The sequence below is a fragment of the Trichomonas vaginalis genome, chromosome I (assembly GCF_026262505.1).
Source record: "Trichomonas vaginalis G3 chromosome I, whole genome shotgun sequence".
NCBI classification, from domain to species: Eukaryota; Parabasalia; order Trichomonadida; family Trichomonadidae; genus Trichomonas; species Trichomonas vaginalis.
The window spans coordinates 13,079,544-13,093,299 of record NC_067203.1 but is presented as its reverse complement, the minus strand read 5'-3'; the positions used below and the strand labels follow the sequence as shown (position 1 = coordinate 13,093,299).

General features: G+C 32.5%; 6 protein-coding genes and 1 non-coding gene across 7 annotated transcripts, besides 2 other annotated features; 2 read left to right on the top strand and 5 right to left on the bottom strand.

Annotated features, from left to right (window-relative positions):
* Nucleotides 1-47: part of a mobile genetic element that runs on past the window's edge.
* Nucleotides 17-48: a mobile genetic element.
* A 193-nt stretch (nucleotides 49-241) lies between these two features.
* Nucleotides 242-2,613, bottom strand: TVAGG3_0978470 (uncharacterized protein; the record flags this gene model as incomplete). Its single annotated transcript, XM_001329102.1, has 1 exon — nucleotides 298-2,613. One exon carries the CDS (start codon nucleotides 2,611-2,613, stop codon nucleotides 298-300), a length of 2,316 nt encoding a protein of 771 aa, XP_001329137.1.
* A 211-nt stretch (nucleotides 2,614-2,824) lies between these two features.
* Nucleotides 2,825-3,163, bottom strand: TVAGG3_0978460 (uncharacterized protein; the record flags this gene model as incomplete). The annotated part of the gene is made up of 1 exon (XM_001329103.1): nucleotides 2,825-3,163. The coding sequence occupies one exon, from the start codon at nucleotides 3,161-3,163 to the stop codon at nucleotides 2,825-2,827; it is 339 nt and encodes a 112-aa protein (XP_001329138.1).
* A 198-nt stretch (nucleotides 3,164-3,361) lies between these two features.
* Nucleotides 3,362-4,931, bottom strand: TVAGG3_0978450 (transcription-initiator DNA-binding domain ibd family; the record flags this gene model as incomplete). Its single annotated transcript, XM_001329104.1, has 1 exon — nucleotides 3,380-4,105. One exon carries the CDS (start codon nucleotides 4,103-4,105, stop codon nucleotides 3,380-3,382), a length of 726 nt encoding a protein of 241 aa, XP_001329139.1.
* Nucleotides 4,932-5,029: 98 nt separating this feature from the next.
* On the bottom strand, nucleotides 5,030-6,372 carry TVAGG3_0978440 (protein of unknown function (DUF3447); the record flags this gene model as incomplete). Its single annotated transcript, XM_001329106.1, has 1 exon — nucleotides 5,226-6,368. The coding sequence occupies one exon, from the start codon at nucleotides 6,366-6,368 to the stop codon at nucleotides 5,226-5,228; it is 1,143 nt and encodes a 380-aa protein (XP_001329141.1).
* Nucleotides 6,373-6,964: 592 nt separating this feature from the next.
* TVAGG3_0978430 (multidrug resistance protein YPNP-related family) lies at nucleotides 6,965-8,431 on the top strand (the record flags this gene model as incomplete). The annotated part of the gene is made up of 1 exon (XM_001329107.1): nucleotides 6,965-8,431. One exon carries the CDS (start codon nucleotides 6,965-6,967, stop codon nucleotides 8,429-8,431), a length of 1,467 nt encoding a protein of 488 aa, XP_001329142.1.
* Nucleotides 8,432-8,921: 490 nt separating this feature from the next.
* TVAGG3_0978420 (uncharacterized protein) lies at nucleotides 8,922-13,185 on the bottom strand (the record flags this gene model as incomplete). Its single annotated transcript, XM_001329108.1, has 1 exon — nucleotides 8,939-13,183. The coding sequence occupies one exon, from the start codon at nucleotides 13,181-13,183 to the stop codon at nucleotides 8,939-8,941; it is 4,245 nt and encodes a 1,414-aa protein (XP_001329143.1).
* A 297-nt stretch (nucleotides 13,186-13,482) lies between these two features.
* TVAGG3_0978410 lies at nucleotides 13,483-13,554 on the top strand. Its single transcript has one exon. It is a non-coding gene; the product is annotated as a tRNA-Glu (tRNA).
* Nucleotides 13,555-13,756: the final 202 nt, after the last annotated feature.

Sequence of the window (13,756 nt, the reverse complement as noted above, 5' to 3'; positions counted from 1 at the left end):
TATATTGATTTTTTATAGCATGTCAGAAAATGGTAAGTGCACCCTTAAAAATATTCATAATATATGTTTCACACTTTTTCTGAGAATCTCAAAGCCGATAAAAAGTATCAAACCTATACTATTATGTATAAAAGTATTATAAATACTACATTGTTAAACAGAGTTATTCTTTTCTTTGGTATTGAAATCATATAGAAAAAATATTATCACATTTTTTTTGTAATACAAATAGAAAATATATCTTGATTTTTACAATATAAACAAAAATAATATAAACTATATATCATAAACATACTGTTACATACTAGCAGCATCTGGAGAAAAGATAAATCTTGTGAACACAGACACATCAGTATCAGATTGCATCAAAATTCTTAAAATATGAGGTGGCAATGATGAAGTTCTCTGAGGAAAGTTCGGTTTTGCGGAAAGCCAAGATAATCTTGACAATTGTCTAACAAATCTACTGAAATTATTGAATCCTGGATTATTAAGAGAACAAACTTGATAAGTTTGCATTCTTTGTGTTACAACAAATGCACATTTATTTGGATTATACATTTCTTTTCCTGGATTCATTATTTCAGGGTAATTTGTCTCAATAATCATATCAGCAGTATCTCTAATCATAGACAAATCAGATTGGATAGAAATCTGAACAAAAGGAGAAGGATAAACAGTATAAACAGAAATAACTGATTCTAAGTTTTTGGTATTATTCCTAATCTCTTCCATCAAACTACTAAATGTGTCTTCAGTGACATACTCATATACATAAATGATGTTGAAATCAACGTCAATTCCTCGATTCTCACATAAATCCCATATACTACTTATCGCGTGGATAATTGCGGAATTGTTTGGAACATACCACCTAGTCATAGCTGATCCGATGTCATCAACCCAAACAGAGTCAAACGTTCTCTGATTATAAGCAATGTGAATTGATAAATGTTGGTTTTCTCGGTTCAAAACAAAAGGTGGTTGATATCTGAATCCAAACAAAAAATCAGGTGGTTCCATTTGGAAATTTTGCATTCTGCCAAATGGTGAATCTTGCATTCCCCGGAGAGTTGCATATAGTTCAAATGCACGCATCTTAATGTCACTGTCCGTGGAGTTTTGAATGTCATTTTCAGTAAAATTGACATAACCGAAATTTCCGTCAATTTTTGACATTTCGTAAGATTTCGTCACCAAATAAACGAAAACGTGGTGTTCTCTGTGGAAAACAAGCTCATTCCTCTTGTAGAACTCTGCGGCGGCAACAAATGTTTGGCCAGAACTCACTTCATTCAATCCCGGTTGTTGAGAAAAAAGTGTCATTTTGCCAAAACCGAAATGAGAATAATGATGAGTTAATTGGTCGAAGAATGTAATTATTGCGTTCTTACTTATACAAGTTTCATAGAATATGATGAAAGAACCATCCTTCTGACCGTAAACAGGTGAACATTTTTTGTCTTCCCATGTGTTTATTAATGTTGACGCGGTTTCAGAATAATTTCCTCCATCTCGACTGATAATTGTCGAAGGAGTGTCTATTTGCTGGATATGAGCATCGGAGAGTGATGCTTGGATGTCTGATGGGGCATAGGAATTGCAGAAAATGTGAGGATTGAAATTTAACGAATAAACAATTTTTCCTTGGTATTGTAAATTCGTTTCTTCAATGGACATAGGTATTTCGTAACATCTGTTGAATGACTGCTTGATATGGGATAGTTCTTCATCATTTGAGGCAATTTCGTTCAAAATTGTTTCAAATGTATTTTTAATTTGGGTTGGTTTAGAGTTTTCTTTACTTTCTTGTTTGATCTTCGAATAGAATTCTTCTATAACGCTCTCATCTGTCTTTGGAGGTTGAAAAACCCTTGTTGAAGTCTTAATTGGCTCATTTTCTTCTGGAGAAAAGAAAAGTTGTAAGGAACGTGGAGGATTTGCTACGAGAACAAACTTTGTAATTGTAATATCGATTGTTCTGTAGTCATCTTTGATGGGAGAAATTAATTTTAATTTTGTACCGTAAGTTGATATGATTTTGTATGGTTGTTCGTTAGGTGGTACAAGAATGAAGCTATTTATTGGTGGTACTTGTGGAAATTCGACACATAACGAAGGAATTAGTTCGCATGTAATTCTAATGTAAATTCTATGGGCTCTGAATAGTGGATATATCCTATATAGTGATGGTATGGGCCAATTTTTCGATTTCGGAACGAGAATGTAAGATGAAAAATAAAGACAGTCTTGATCGATTTTTTCGTAATATAATTTTAATGTCAATGCTCTCTGTAATAAAATCCACAATTTTGGCTCCAAATCATGTTCGATAATCCAATCAATTGTTGTAACTTTTGACCAGTTTGGAATTCCAATGCCTTTTTTATAAAAATCAAATACTAAAACACCCGGTACATTCCTTTGAGCCATATCAGGTGGAGGATTGTCAACATAAATTGCAGGAAATCCATTATGAGCAAATTGATGCGAAAGAATTAAAAGTTTAATATTAGCTTCATCTGAACGCTCGAAATCTTGATTATAAACAAAGTGAACAAGCATAGTATCTATATATTCATCACGAAAATTCCACTGCACAAAACTCGACATTGTCACTTTTATTTAGATTGATTAAAAATCAATACGTCATTTTCTCAAAATTGAAAAAGGAAAATAAAAAATACGGGCAATATTTTAAACAAGAAAAAAAAACATGAAAAGTAAATACATGCAAACATTTTATTAAGATAGTATAAATAAATCAAAGATTCTAATCCAATGCAAATTGATCAGATAAATAACGAATTTTTTGATGGAAAATTTAATTCTCGTACTGTGAATATAACATTTGTATTGATACATCGGGTCCTTCAACTGTAACATTTACATTATCTTTGGCACTAATCTTGAAATCAGCTGTTGATTCGTAATCTTTTCCTAAAATTAAAGAAGCAATGGAAATTTTTACGTGAAGGTCTTTCCCTGATCTTGCGACTGTGTCTAGTGTTGCATATACAATTACGCGCTGTCCTTGAAAATCTGGATAATCATCAATTAAAGAAAATCGATGCAAATCTACATATCCTTGAGTTGGACCATGAAACGGTGTATCTTTAGTCAGTTTGAATGTCAGTTGCGTTGAATATGTTTCATCAAACATTATTTTTTTAGAAAAAGTGACAAAATTAATTTTTTTGAAAATTTCTCATATTTTTAATAAATTAATACTTTACATCAATTGTATACAAATTTTATTTGCTTATTTTGCTATTTATCAAATAATTTTGAATAAAATATCAGAAATATGAGCTTTACCTAGAAAATTTACAAATAAATGTTTTTAATTTTACATTACAATAATATACTCTATACAGATTTAGTTAAGTAATGGACAATTTGGTGTTGTCCAGACAGGATGAACACATTTACAAGTGGAGACATCCATTTCGTATGAATCATCTGGGAATTTGCAGTTACACTCTTTATGGATGATTGTTCCGTCAGGGTTGATTAAATCAGCGGGAGAAACAACACCACAAGTGCATCCAAAAAGTGGATGACAACAAGGACAAGAGAAGTTCGCTCCAATACCGCTACAACAGCAGGAATGTTTTTTAGAGGAGGATTCATCATGGTTACAAGTACATTCGCTTGTACCGCAATGTCCACAGCAACCTTCTTTCTCTTTATGCCTTACAGTCCATTTTTTAGCGGTAAGTGGCTGGCTTTTAAGAAGAGGAATGAATTTAAATAATTTTTGATTTGTTGAAATGAATTTTTGCTCATTTTCGAAACCCATGCTCTTGAAGCTGTTATTAATCATTGATTTCGATACGCCAAATAATGCTTTCAATTGATTTGTATTAATTGCAATATTACTATCGTCTAACCAACAAATTCCACATACGAGATATCTTTTTTCGTCAGCCTCTGTATTTTTGACACAGAAAAATTTGATAACTTCGAGTAAATCAGTGAATAATTTTACACTTACGTTTCTTTTATGTCTAAGTGAGGAACTACTGAGTTTTTCTCGCAATTTAGAGTATTCAATTTGATCTGATGCGGATAGTGTGTCATAAAATAAAGGTGGATCTATCATTTAGTAATTATCAAAATTTTTGTCACTTTTATGATTGATTCAGCAAATATTCTTGATTTTCATGAATGATATACGTCTTTCCAGTTAGATCCACATAATTTCTTAAAAAATCTTTAAAATCTGAATATAGGTTTTTAAATCTGATCTGTTACAAGGTTTTTAACATTTTACCATATAAAATATTAAACAAAATATGGAACTATTATAAATATGAACAAAGGAATCCAATGTAATTACTAATAAAATATTTTTTTTAATTTTTACACATACATCCTCTTTTTACACTAGAATTGAGTGAAACAGAGTTAATAGGCTCTATTTTCTTCTCATAGACAGTTCTTTCAATCTTTGATTTGAGATTTTCAATGTTAGTACCATCTTTTGCACTTGTTTCATAAAATGGAATATCTAAACTATCTGCAAGATCACATCCTTCTTGATATTCAACTTCTCTTTCTGTTAAATCCATTTTGTTTCCAACCAATATAAATGTTATATCTTTTTCATAAGATTGAGCTGTATTTATGTATTTATTGATCATTCCAAACGAAGCTTTATCAGTAATTGAATAAACCAAAATTGCAATTTGAGAGCCTCTGATATACATCGGAAGAAGGCTATTAAGAGAATCTTGACCACATGTATCGCAATAAAGATAATCAAACGTTTGTCCATTCATTTGCCCTTGGACCTGAAATACACCCATTACAGATGTCGGCTTATGAGCGATATTTCTTATTCCTCTTAGAGAAGAGAGCAGACTAGTCTTTCCTACAAACGACGTTCCTAGAAATATGACTTTAGGTAGGTTCTTCGACATTTTTTCCAGAATATAAATTTGAATTCTTCTCAAATTTTTCTGAAGATTTCATTTTGATGGAAATTTTATGTGAAATTTGTGATATAAAAATTCACATGCAAAAGATTTGATTGTTTACTCTAATACCGTTCGATGATATCGTGTATCTTAAAGTCGAAAAAGTAGTTGTTTATTATTATTATTTTTTTTTTCAGTGTAAAAATTTACTATTAATTAGAAATGTAATAATAGTGTATACCGAAAGTGACATCACATTTAAAATGTTGGACCCACAAATAAATGAATCTAACCTTGATTACATTAACAACATTTAAAAGCCTTTATAGATGAATTGTTAATGGCACCTCGTGAAAGAAGAAGTTCATATATTTCTTTACATTGATATTCTTTTGCAACATCAAGAAGTGTGTCTCCGTTTCCATCTTTAGCATTTACATTTACGCCATGTGAAAGAAGAAGTTCAACTATTTCTATATGATCGGATGATATTGCCATATCAATAGAAGTAATTCCATCGTCATTTTCTACATTGATATCTACACCAAGTGAAAGGAAATATTCGCAAAGTGATGGAATATTAAACAACGGTGAATAAATAAAACATTTGTCAATATCATTGGTTTGATCGAAATAAACTAAAAATGATTCAAGATTATTATACTCTGCACAATATGTTAAATTGATCTCCATATTGTACTCATTCATCAAGAATGTAACAAAATCAATATTGTGCGAAATAATTGCATATTTCATGCAATTGTTATCTGGGACGTGATATTTCAAACATTCACTCATGATCTCTTGATTTCCACCTAAAAATGAAAATTGTAGGCATGCTTTAGTGATCTCTGAGTTAAACTTCGATCTTAATAACTTGAAACAATCAACTGCTCTGTAGTAACAACATAATTCAAGTAATGAATGTTCGTTGTAATCTGGAAATAAACTGCTATAAAACGTTTGATTTTTATCAAATCCATCTACCTCCGTGAAGAAGATTAATTTTTCTTTGTTATTATCCATAATAGCTCTGGTAATCGTATTTTCTGCATTAAGATCAATATTTTTAATTCTAATTTTTACCATGTTTTTATCTTCACTTAAGCTAATTCCATACTCATTATAAAACAGGCAGTTAGAAATATGTGAAATATCTGTGACCTTTGTAACATTGTAATCACCATATACGAATTTCGCAAGTTGCAAGTATGACTTTAGATAGCGGTTATTATACGGAATAATATTTAAAATTGATATTATAATGTGTTGTGGTTGATATTTCTTTGAATCAATCAAATTTGTTTTAATTAATTCGTAAATCGATGCTAATTCTTCGACATTTTCCGTTTTCAACTGATATAGCGCAATATGTGAATCGATGTAGTATTTGTAGATACTTCTCAATTTATCATATTTATTTGTATCAATGTCTTGATCAGACATGAAAAAATTTAAATGTCGACACAAAACAGATAAATGATATTGATTAGTTTCGACACTAATATCTAATGCATAAAGATAGTACAACGCTAGGAATATTGTGTTATCTTGATTTATAATTTCCAATTTTATTACAAACAATTATGATGTAATATCTTGCTAACTGGATGGGATCATGGACTACTAGGAAGCGATCCGAAATAAAGTTTTCTTTTAATATTTTGATAGAAAAAGACTTAATTTAAGAATCGTAATTCGGTTTCAAATCGCACATACATATAAACCAAGATTTTAGAAGTGAATTGCTAGAATGTGTTATGTTGGGGAATGATTTTGATAAATAAGAATTATTTATTTGCAAAAACACAATATTTCATATAGAATAGCACAATACTAACTATGCTTAATGAAATTACATTGATTACTATCAAATCAAAAATCAAAAGTTTACAAAAAATTAAGGTGATTTCATTTTAAATCTACAAACTACACTTATTAAATTTTTAAAGTGACAATTTGATTTGTATCGAAAGATTCTTTTTTTGAGAGATGAATATTTTTTGAGGCCTTTTTGATCGCATTACAAAATCTTTTTATTTATGAAGTCACCTCTTTTCGATCCCAACGCAATTAAAACCGATTATACAACGCCAAAAATGACGAGGAGCCTCTCGAAAGAACAACTTCGCTATGAGGCTCATTCTCCCTTTATGACTCTCTTAGAAATGAGTGTCGGGCCTTTAATTTATATGCTTGGCATTGCAATACATGATGCCATTGATTTGCTTTTAATCTCAAAAGCTTTTACCGAAACTGAAGTAACTATTGTAGGCTTTGCAACAACAATTAGATATCTTTGCATGTCTGTTGCTATATATTTCAGCCAAGCATGTGTCGCCAAAACAAGCGCACTTATAGGAGCAGATAGATTTTCGTTTGCAGCCCAAGTTACAGCTGATCTTTATCGTCTTGCGTTTGTATCTTCAATAATTATTCCAGTCATCTTTTACTTTATATCAGATCCTTTACTACGATTCATGGGATGCACACCTGCAATGTCCAAAGAAGCTTGCAGTTACTTAATCCCTATTTTATGTTTAATGCCACTAATTTCGACATTTCAACTTTCATGTGGAACACTACAATCAGAAGGTCGTTCAATACTCTCTGGGCTGATGCAACTTACTGCATTTGCTCTTAATTGCGGAGTTTTTGGCCCTGCTTTACTCTTTGGGCTTAAAATTCCGTTTAAATACGCCGGATTTTCATTTGCAATATCTCAAGCATTACCAGGAATTGTTCTTTCGTTACTTATTTTCAGCGGAAAATTAAATGATTATATTAAATGGGGAAATTTAGTCAAAAAACCAATTAAAGAAACATACGATAGTCTTAAAATAGCTTCTCCATACATTCTAAACGTTATTGCTGGCGTTTTTCCTCCTCTTATTCTTATCAATTTGATGATGAACGCTGCATCCAAACAAGGAATCACACAATACTGCGGACCAGTCTACTCAATCTTTCTCAAGCTACAACCACTCGTAAATTGCTTCTCAATCTCCTTTGGACAAGGAATGTTGGGAACAGGAAGCTACGCGCACGGATCAGGCAATGATAATCGATTATTACATATATATTATAGCACATTTGGCCTTACTTTGATATTCCAGCTTGTTTTGTTACCAATTATTGTATTTTTCCCCAGATATGTGGCAAAAATTTGGTTGAGGGACTCGAAGTCACTTGATTTGAGTGTAAAAATGCTTCCAATTCCGTTTTATACTAATTGGACAACAGCAATTAACGAATCTGTAACAGCACTTTTACAATGCTTGAGTTACTCGAAAACCGCCATATCTCCAAGTTTAACAAGAGGTGCTTTTTATATTATATACTCTTTTGCTATTTATTACTTGACAAACAAAGATGACTGCGTTAAAATGATGTATGTTTACTGCGCAAATGATTTAACAATCTTATTGTTAGATCTCATCATTTGGATCAAACCAATCAGGAAATTAACTCGCAAAAAGCCAAATACTGATTCAATGGCAAGTGTTTGAAAGATACTTTTTTATGTATTTTTATTTGTTATGTATATATAAATCTTTATTTGTATTATAGTTGTTAAATCCAAAGAATTTACTTTTCAATAGAGTGCTATAGACAACGAAAAAAAGCGTTGGTATGAGACATTATTATGTTTTTAATCATTTAGCATTGACAAATCTTCTATCTGCAACTTATTTCAGGTACTTAAAAATTGATATTCAGATCAAGGAAGAAAATTGGATCATGTCGAAGGCAGAATTGAGTTTAAGAACTTTGTTTTCAAGTACGCAGCACTGAAAAACCAGCATTGAACGGCTTAGACTTTGTTGTGGAGCCGAATACAACTGTTGCCATTGTTGGAGAAAGTGGTTGTGGTAAATCAACTAATTTACAGCTTATTGAGAGTTTTATCACTAATTTAAAAGTTAAAAGTTAATTTTGGAGTGAAATAAAAAAAGCATTGAATTTTATTTTTCAATAATACAATTAAATATTTTTTTTATTCATAGTATATATTATCATTCATCTTTCTTTTTGAGAGATTCAATCTTTGTAGCATCCAAGAAAATCTTGTCATTTGCGTGTTTTGCAGCGAACAAAAGCGAAATCAAGTGCTCAACTCTTTCAGTGACTTCCGGAGTGAATCCTTTTCCGTCACTCAGCGGAATACGAATTGGATCAAAACTGTCAAACAGTTTTTCATCGTTTTCTATCGCTCTTTGTTCGTTATCCATTATCACTTCACTTTTGACAGAAGCAATTTCTTGTTTTAGCAAATCTCTTTTCTCAGACAATTTACTGATATCTTCCTTGACGATTATCTTTGTCATTCCGCTCTGAGACTTCGACAAACCTCTGACTTCATTTAATTGTTTTCTCAACGAATTATTTTCATCCATCAAATTCGTCAGTTGTTGAGACATTTCTACAACAGCAGGATCAGCAATTTTTACTCTTTCATCTCCATTTTGTTCTTTCTTGTCATTTTCTCCTTGTACTGTTTCACTTTCGCTCAAAGATTTCAAGTATCTTTCCTTCATTTTTTCGTATTCTTTCTTTGTTTGTCTCATCCTTTCCGTTTCTGCCTCGCAAGATTTGATTTTGTCAAGTACTAAATCTCTTGAATCAGTAACAGATTTCAATCTCGTGAACGCGGATTCCAGTTGATCAATTTCTTTCTGTTTTGCCGAATTTTCTTTTTGAGACAATTGTTGTAATTTCGCCATTAATTGGCTCAATTCTTGTCTCATCGATTTCTCTTCTTCCATCATTGATTTAGTTCTCTCTGTTACATCTTTAACATCGTTGTTGTCTCCCAATGCTGAGTTTTCAAGACAAATTTCAAAGACTTTGTTCACTTCACCTGAAATTTCTGTCAAAATATTTTTGACTTCATCATTTCCCTGTGAAAACTCAAACAATTTATTGAGTTTTGATTTGATTTGCGGGTAATCCTGAAGGAAAGGAGATATAGGAGGGAATTCTTCTGGTTCATGTTCGAGTTCGTCGGAAGGAATCGTTGGAGACATCGAAATTTCCGGAACAAACAATCTCATTGAACAAGCAACTCTTACCAAGAACAAATCGACCATGAAAGCAAATCTTTGTGCGTTGAATATCATTGATACTGTTTCTAATACGTATTCAAGCTCTTTAAGGCAATCAACGATTCTGTCATCGCCTTTGAAAATTGAATGTAAAAGAATTAACGAGTTTTTGATATCGTAACACAAAGATTCTTGTTGCCAACGGTCTTCTTTGCTCTTTATCGCGTGTAACTTTGCTGTTATTGTTTTCAGTATCTCAGCTGTGTCCTTGGAAATTCCGCATTTGGAATCTGCAATGACAGCTGCGATTTTTGAGACTAAACTTGGGCCACAGCTTTCAATTGGTCCTGTAGGAGAGAGGAAGAGCTGTTCTCTAAGTGTGAAATAGAACTTCTTAAGGTATTCGAAGCCACGATCAGGTAAATCTTCAAAAGCACTAGTTCTGGAGTTCGCAATAATTCGAAGAGTGTTTTCATAGTCGGCGTAGCTTTCTTCGCTTACTATTCCACGCTCTACGAGTCCTTGCGCTGCGATGGAGAAGCTGAGATACATATTCAGCTGGAAACAATTATGTAATTTTGAAATTTGTCTTTCCCGGGTCACAGTTTGAATCGGAAGGTCATCACTGAGTGCATGCTCCATGGCATTGGCTAAATTACATACTGCGGTGATGTGGGAGGCAAAGAAAGTTACATCCGACCAAATATCTCGGAAAATTATTCCCATTTCGTGATCTATTGAGTCTGCGTGAACAAGAAAAACTTCTGATTCGTTCTTGAACTCAGAAACGTTTCCGGAAACAAAAGATGCGATAATTGGAGTTGATGCGATGTTGTAGAGCATCAGAAGGTCCATAACATTGGCCAATAGCTTTTGATTAGCAGATTCCTTCGATAGAAGATAGATAAAGATCTTTGGAATGTTCGTAATCGCGGAATAAGTTATTTCGCTGAAATCTAGATGGGGAATCAATGGAACAATTGACATAATTTCGCTTTTAACACGTGGCATGTCTCCGCAAAACATTGAAGCGAAAAAGTCCAAGATATGTTTTAATAAGTTCAAATTAAGGATTGTTTTGATTGTTGGTGAGCCAAGAATATGCAGCATTGGTGTAATGAAGTCTACCGACACGTTGAAGGCATAACTATCAATAGTTGTGAAAGAATAATTATTTGGAAATTGACTTCCACATTTTGCGCTGAAATTATCATAGAAATACTCATATAAGTTAATAAACTTAAACATGTAAACGACATCTTCAATTTGCATGTTCAATTTCCTTATATCGTATAATGAAACTTCAGCAAGTCTTGTAGCCTCTGTAACGTTCTTGTCGTCAACAGAAGGTATCGGTAATTGGCAAAGATCAACTGTTGTCTCGTTCGTCAAAACAAAATCTCCCAAAATTTTGGAAATTTGCTTGGAAAGGGCCGAAACAGAAGCGTTGAGGTTTATTGACTCTCTTACAATGGAAGGAGGTGGGAAATATGACAACATTAAGGTTACTCCTTCAACTATCGCTTGTTTTTCCGCATTCTTCAAAATTACGGAACAAAACTGGAAGAACAAATGCAGTAATTTGATAAACTGCGATTTCGTGGTCGAATTTGAGAAATCGTAGTTCCATTTACTGATTATGTGAATTAATTTGTCAATTGCCATCTTCTGCTTAGTAATAGCGTATCTGAATGACTCCTGGAATGGTGACTTATTGATTTCGCGTATAGATTCTTCAATAAGAGGCGCTACATCGTGGAGATGCTGAACCAACGCATTAATTACCAAATTTTTGTGAATGTAGTCGTACAACATGTTGTTTACGTCTTTAAATGCCTGGAGATTTGGATCGCAGATGTTGGATTGGAACAGAAAGAGCGACCAAAATTTTTGATAAGCTGTTTCTGAGGAAACAATCCTTTTATCCCTGGCCCTCTTGAAGTTCTCGAGATGGGAACGAGCAATGATGATGGATTGTGGCTGGTCTCGGCCTTGTAAGTAAGTATTTAATGCTCTTTCACAGTATTGTATGATTTGCCTCTCAGAAGCGTCGGAAGAAGGATCGTATTCGACAATAGACCTTATAAAGTCCTTCAATGAGTCGTTATCAAGTGTTCCCGTGCGTAATGATTCTGAAACTTGTTTGGAAAGTTGAATTAGATGCGTTGCATTGGCTTTTACGCCAGCAGAAATTAAAGATTTGACTTCAACGGATATGAAATCCATTGCTTGCTGTACAACAGTCGTTAATAATCCAGGTTGTTCGAATATCTCGTTGTAAAAGACAAATCCTGGAGATTGTATGATGTTTTCGATATGTGTGGCTGATTCTATTAATTCGAATGCTGAAATTGCTGAGTTAATAATAACACGAAGCTGATTATTGATTTGAGCTTTCTGATTGATGTCATTTGGACGTAAATTGCGGGTTTGATTTAATACGTATTCTTTGAGCTGGTCGAATTCGTAAATATAATGAGTTAAAACGAATTTTGTATCTTTCAAAATTGAAATTGTTGGTTCTGAAACAGAATTTAAGAACAAAAGTTGGCGCTTAAGAGCCTCGAGCGCTTCACCAGTATCTTCTGCTAGTGGCGCTGCTCTTTGATCATTTTGAACGTAAAAGTAAAGAATTCGATATAATTCATCAAATTGAGGTGGGTAACAGCCGAAGTCAATTTCGCGGATAATACCTTTCATGTTTAGGAATAATTGGTTAAGAGCGGACCATGTTGATAAGAAAAATTCTTTATCTATTGGAATTTCCGGATTTTTAACCATCCTAAAGTACATTAAATGAAGATTGGCAAGTGCGATGATATGTGGATTAAGCTGATTAATTGGAAATGCTCCGATCGAGAATAAAGTCAGAGTTTGATCAATAAAACGATGGAAAAGAGAAGAGAATTGATCTGATTTTTCAGATTTATGCAAACTTTCTGAATTTTCTCCGGTTTCTTGGACTTTTAGAAAAGCTTGCATTGTTTCTATGGATTCGCGTATTGATTCGAATGTAGGCATATGTAATTTCTTGATCTGATCTTGTGTTATGAAAATATTTGGATTTAAAGAGAGAGGCAGCAATTTATCATGAGCATCTTGAATATTGCGAACAATTTTTTCAATTTGCTTGTTCACAATATACATAGACCTACTGCTGCTTGATTGATATGGTGCTTCTTGATCAACATCCGCTGATAATTTCAATTCCTCCATAGTTCAATGTCAAGCCGTAAAAAATTCACAAAATTATTTTCTTCATAGAATCATATGACAAACAATAAAGCATAAACAATTAGTTGTAAAAAGTGACAATAATTTGAAAAGAAAAATGTTTGTAGAAGAAAACTTTAATTAGAGTTATTATGAATTAAAATGTTGCTCACTAGCATTGCATCAAACACCAAAATCTAAAGCAAAGATATTTTTATTCCATTGTAAGATATAGCACCTGAAAACAATTTTAAAATAAATTTTATTAGATCTTAAAATTAAAGGAATTACTAAAATGTAAATCCGATATCGTTCAGCGGTTAGGATATGTGGTTTTCATCCACAGGATCGGGGTTCGACTCCCCGTATCGGAAAACTTTTTGATTTTTATCATCAATATTTATAAATTTTTTGAATCTATGATTAGTGAGAAAGAAATAAAGAGATCTTTTCTTATACCGAATGTTTAATCATAAAATTTGAATTTTGGAAAACAAAAAAATTAAATAAGTTGAAATTATCGAACAAGTAAATAAATCTAGTGAATAATCTGACTCACAATGTCAAGTATTGCTC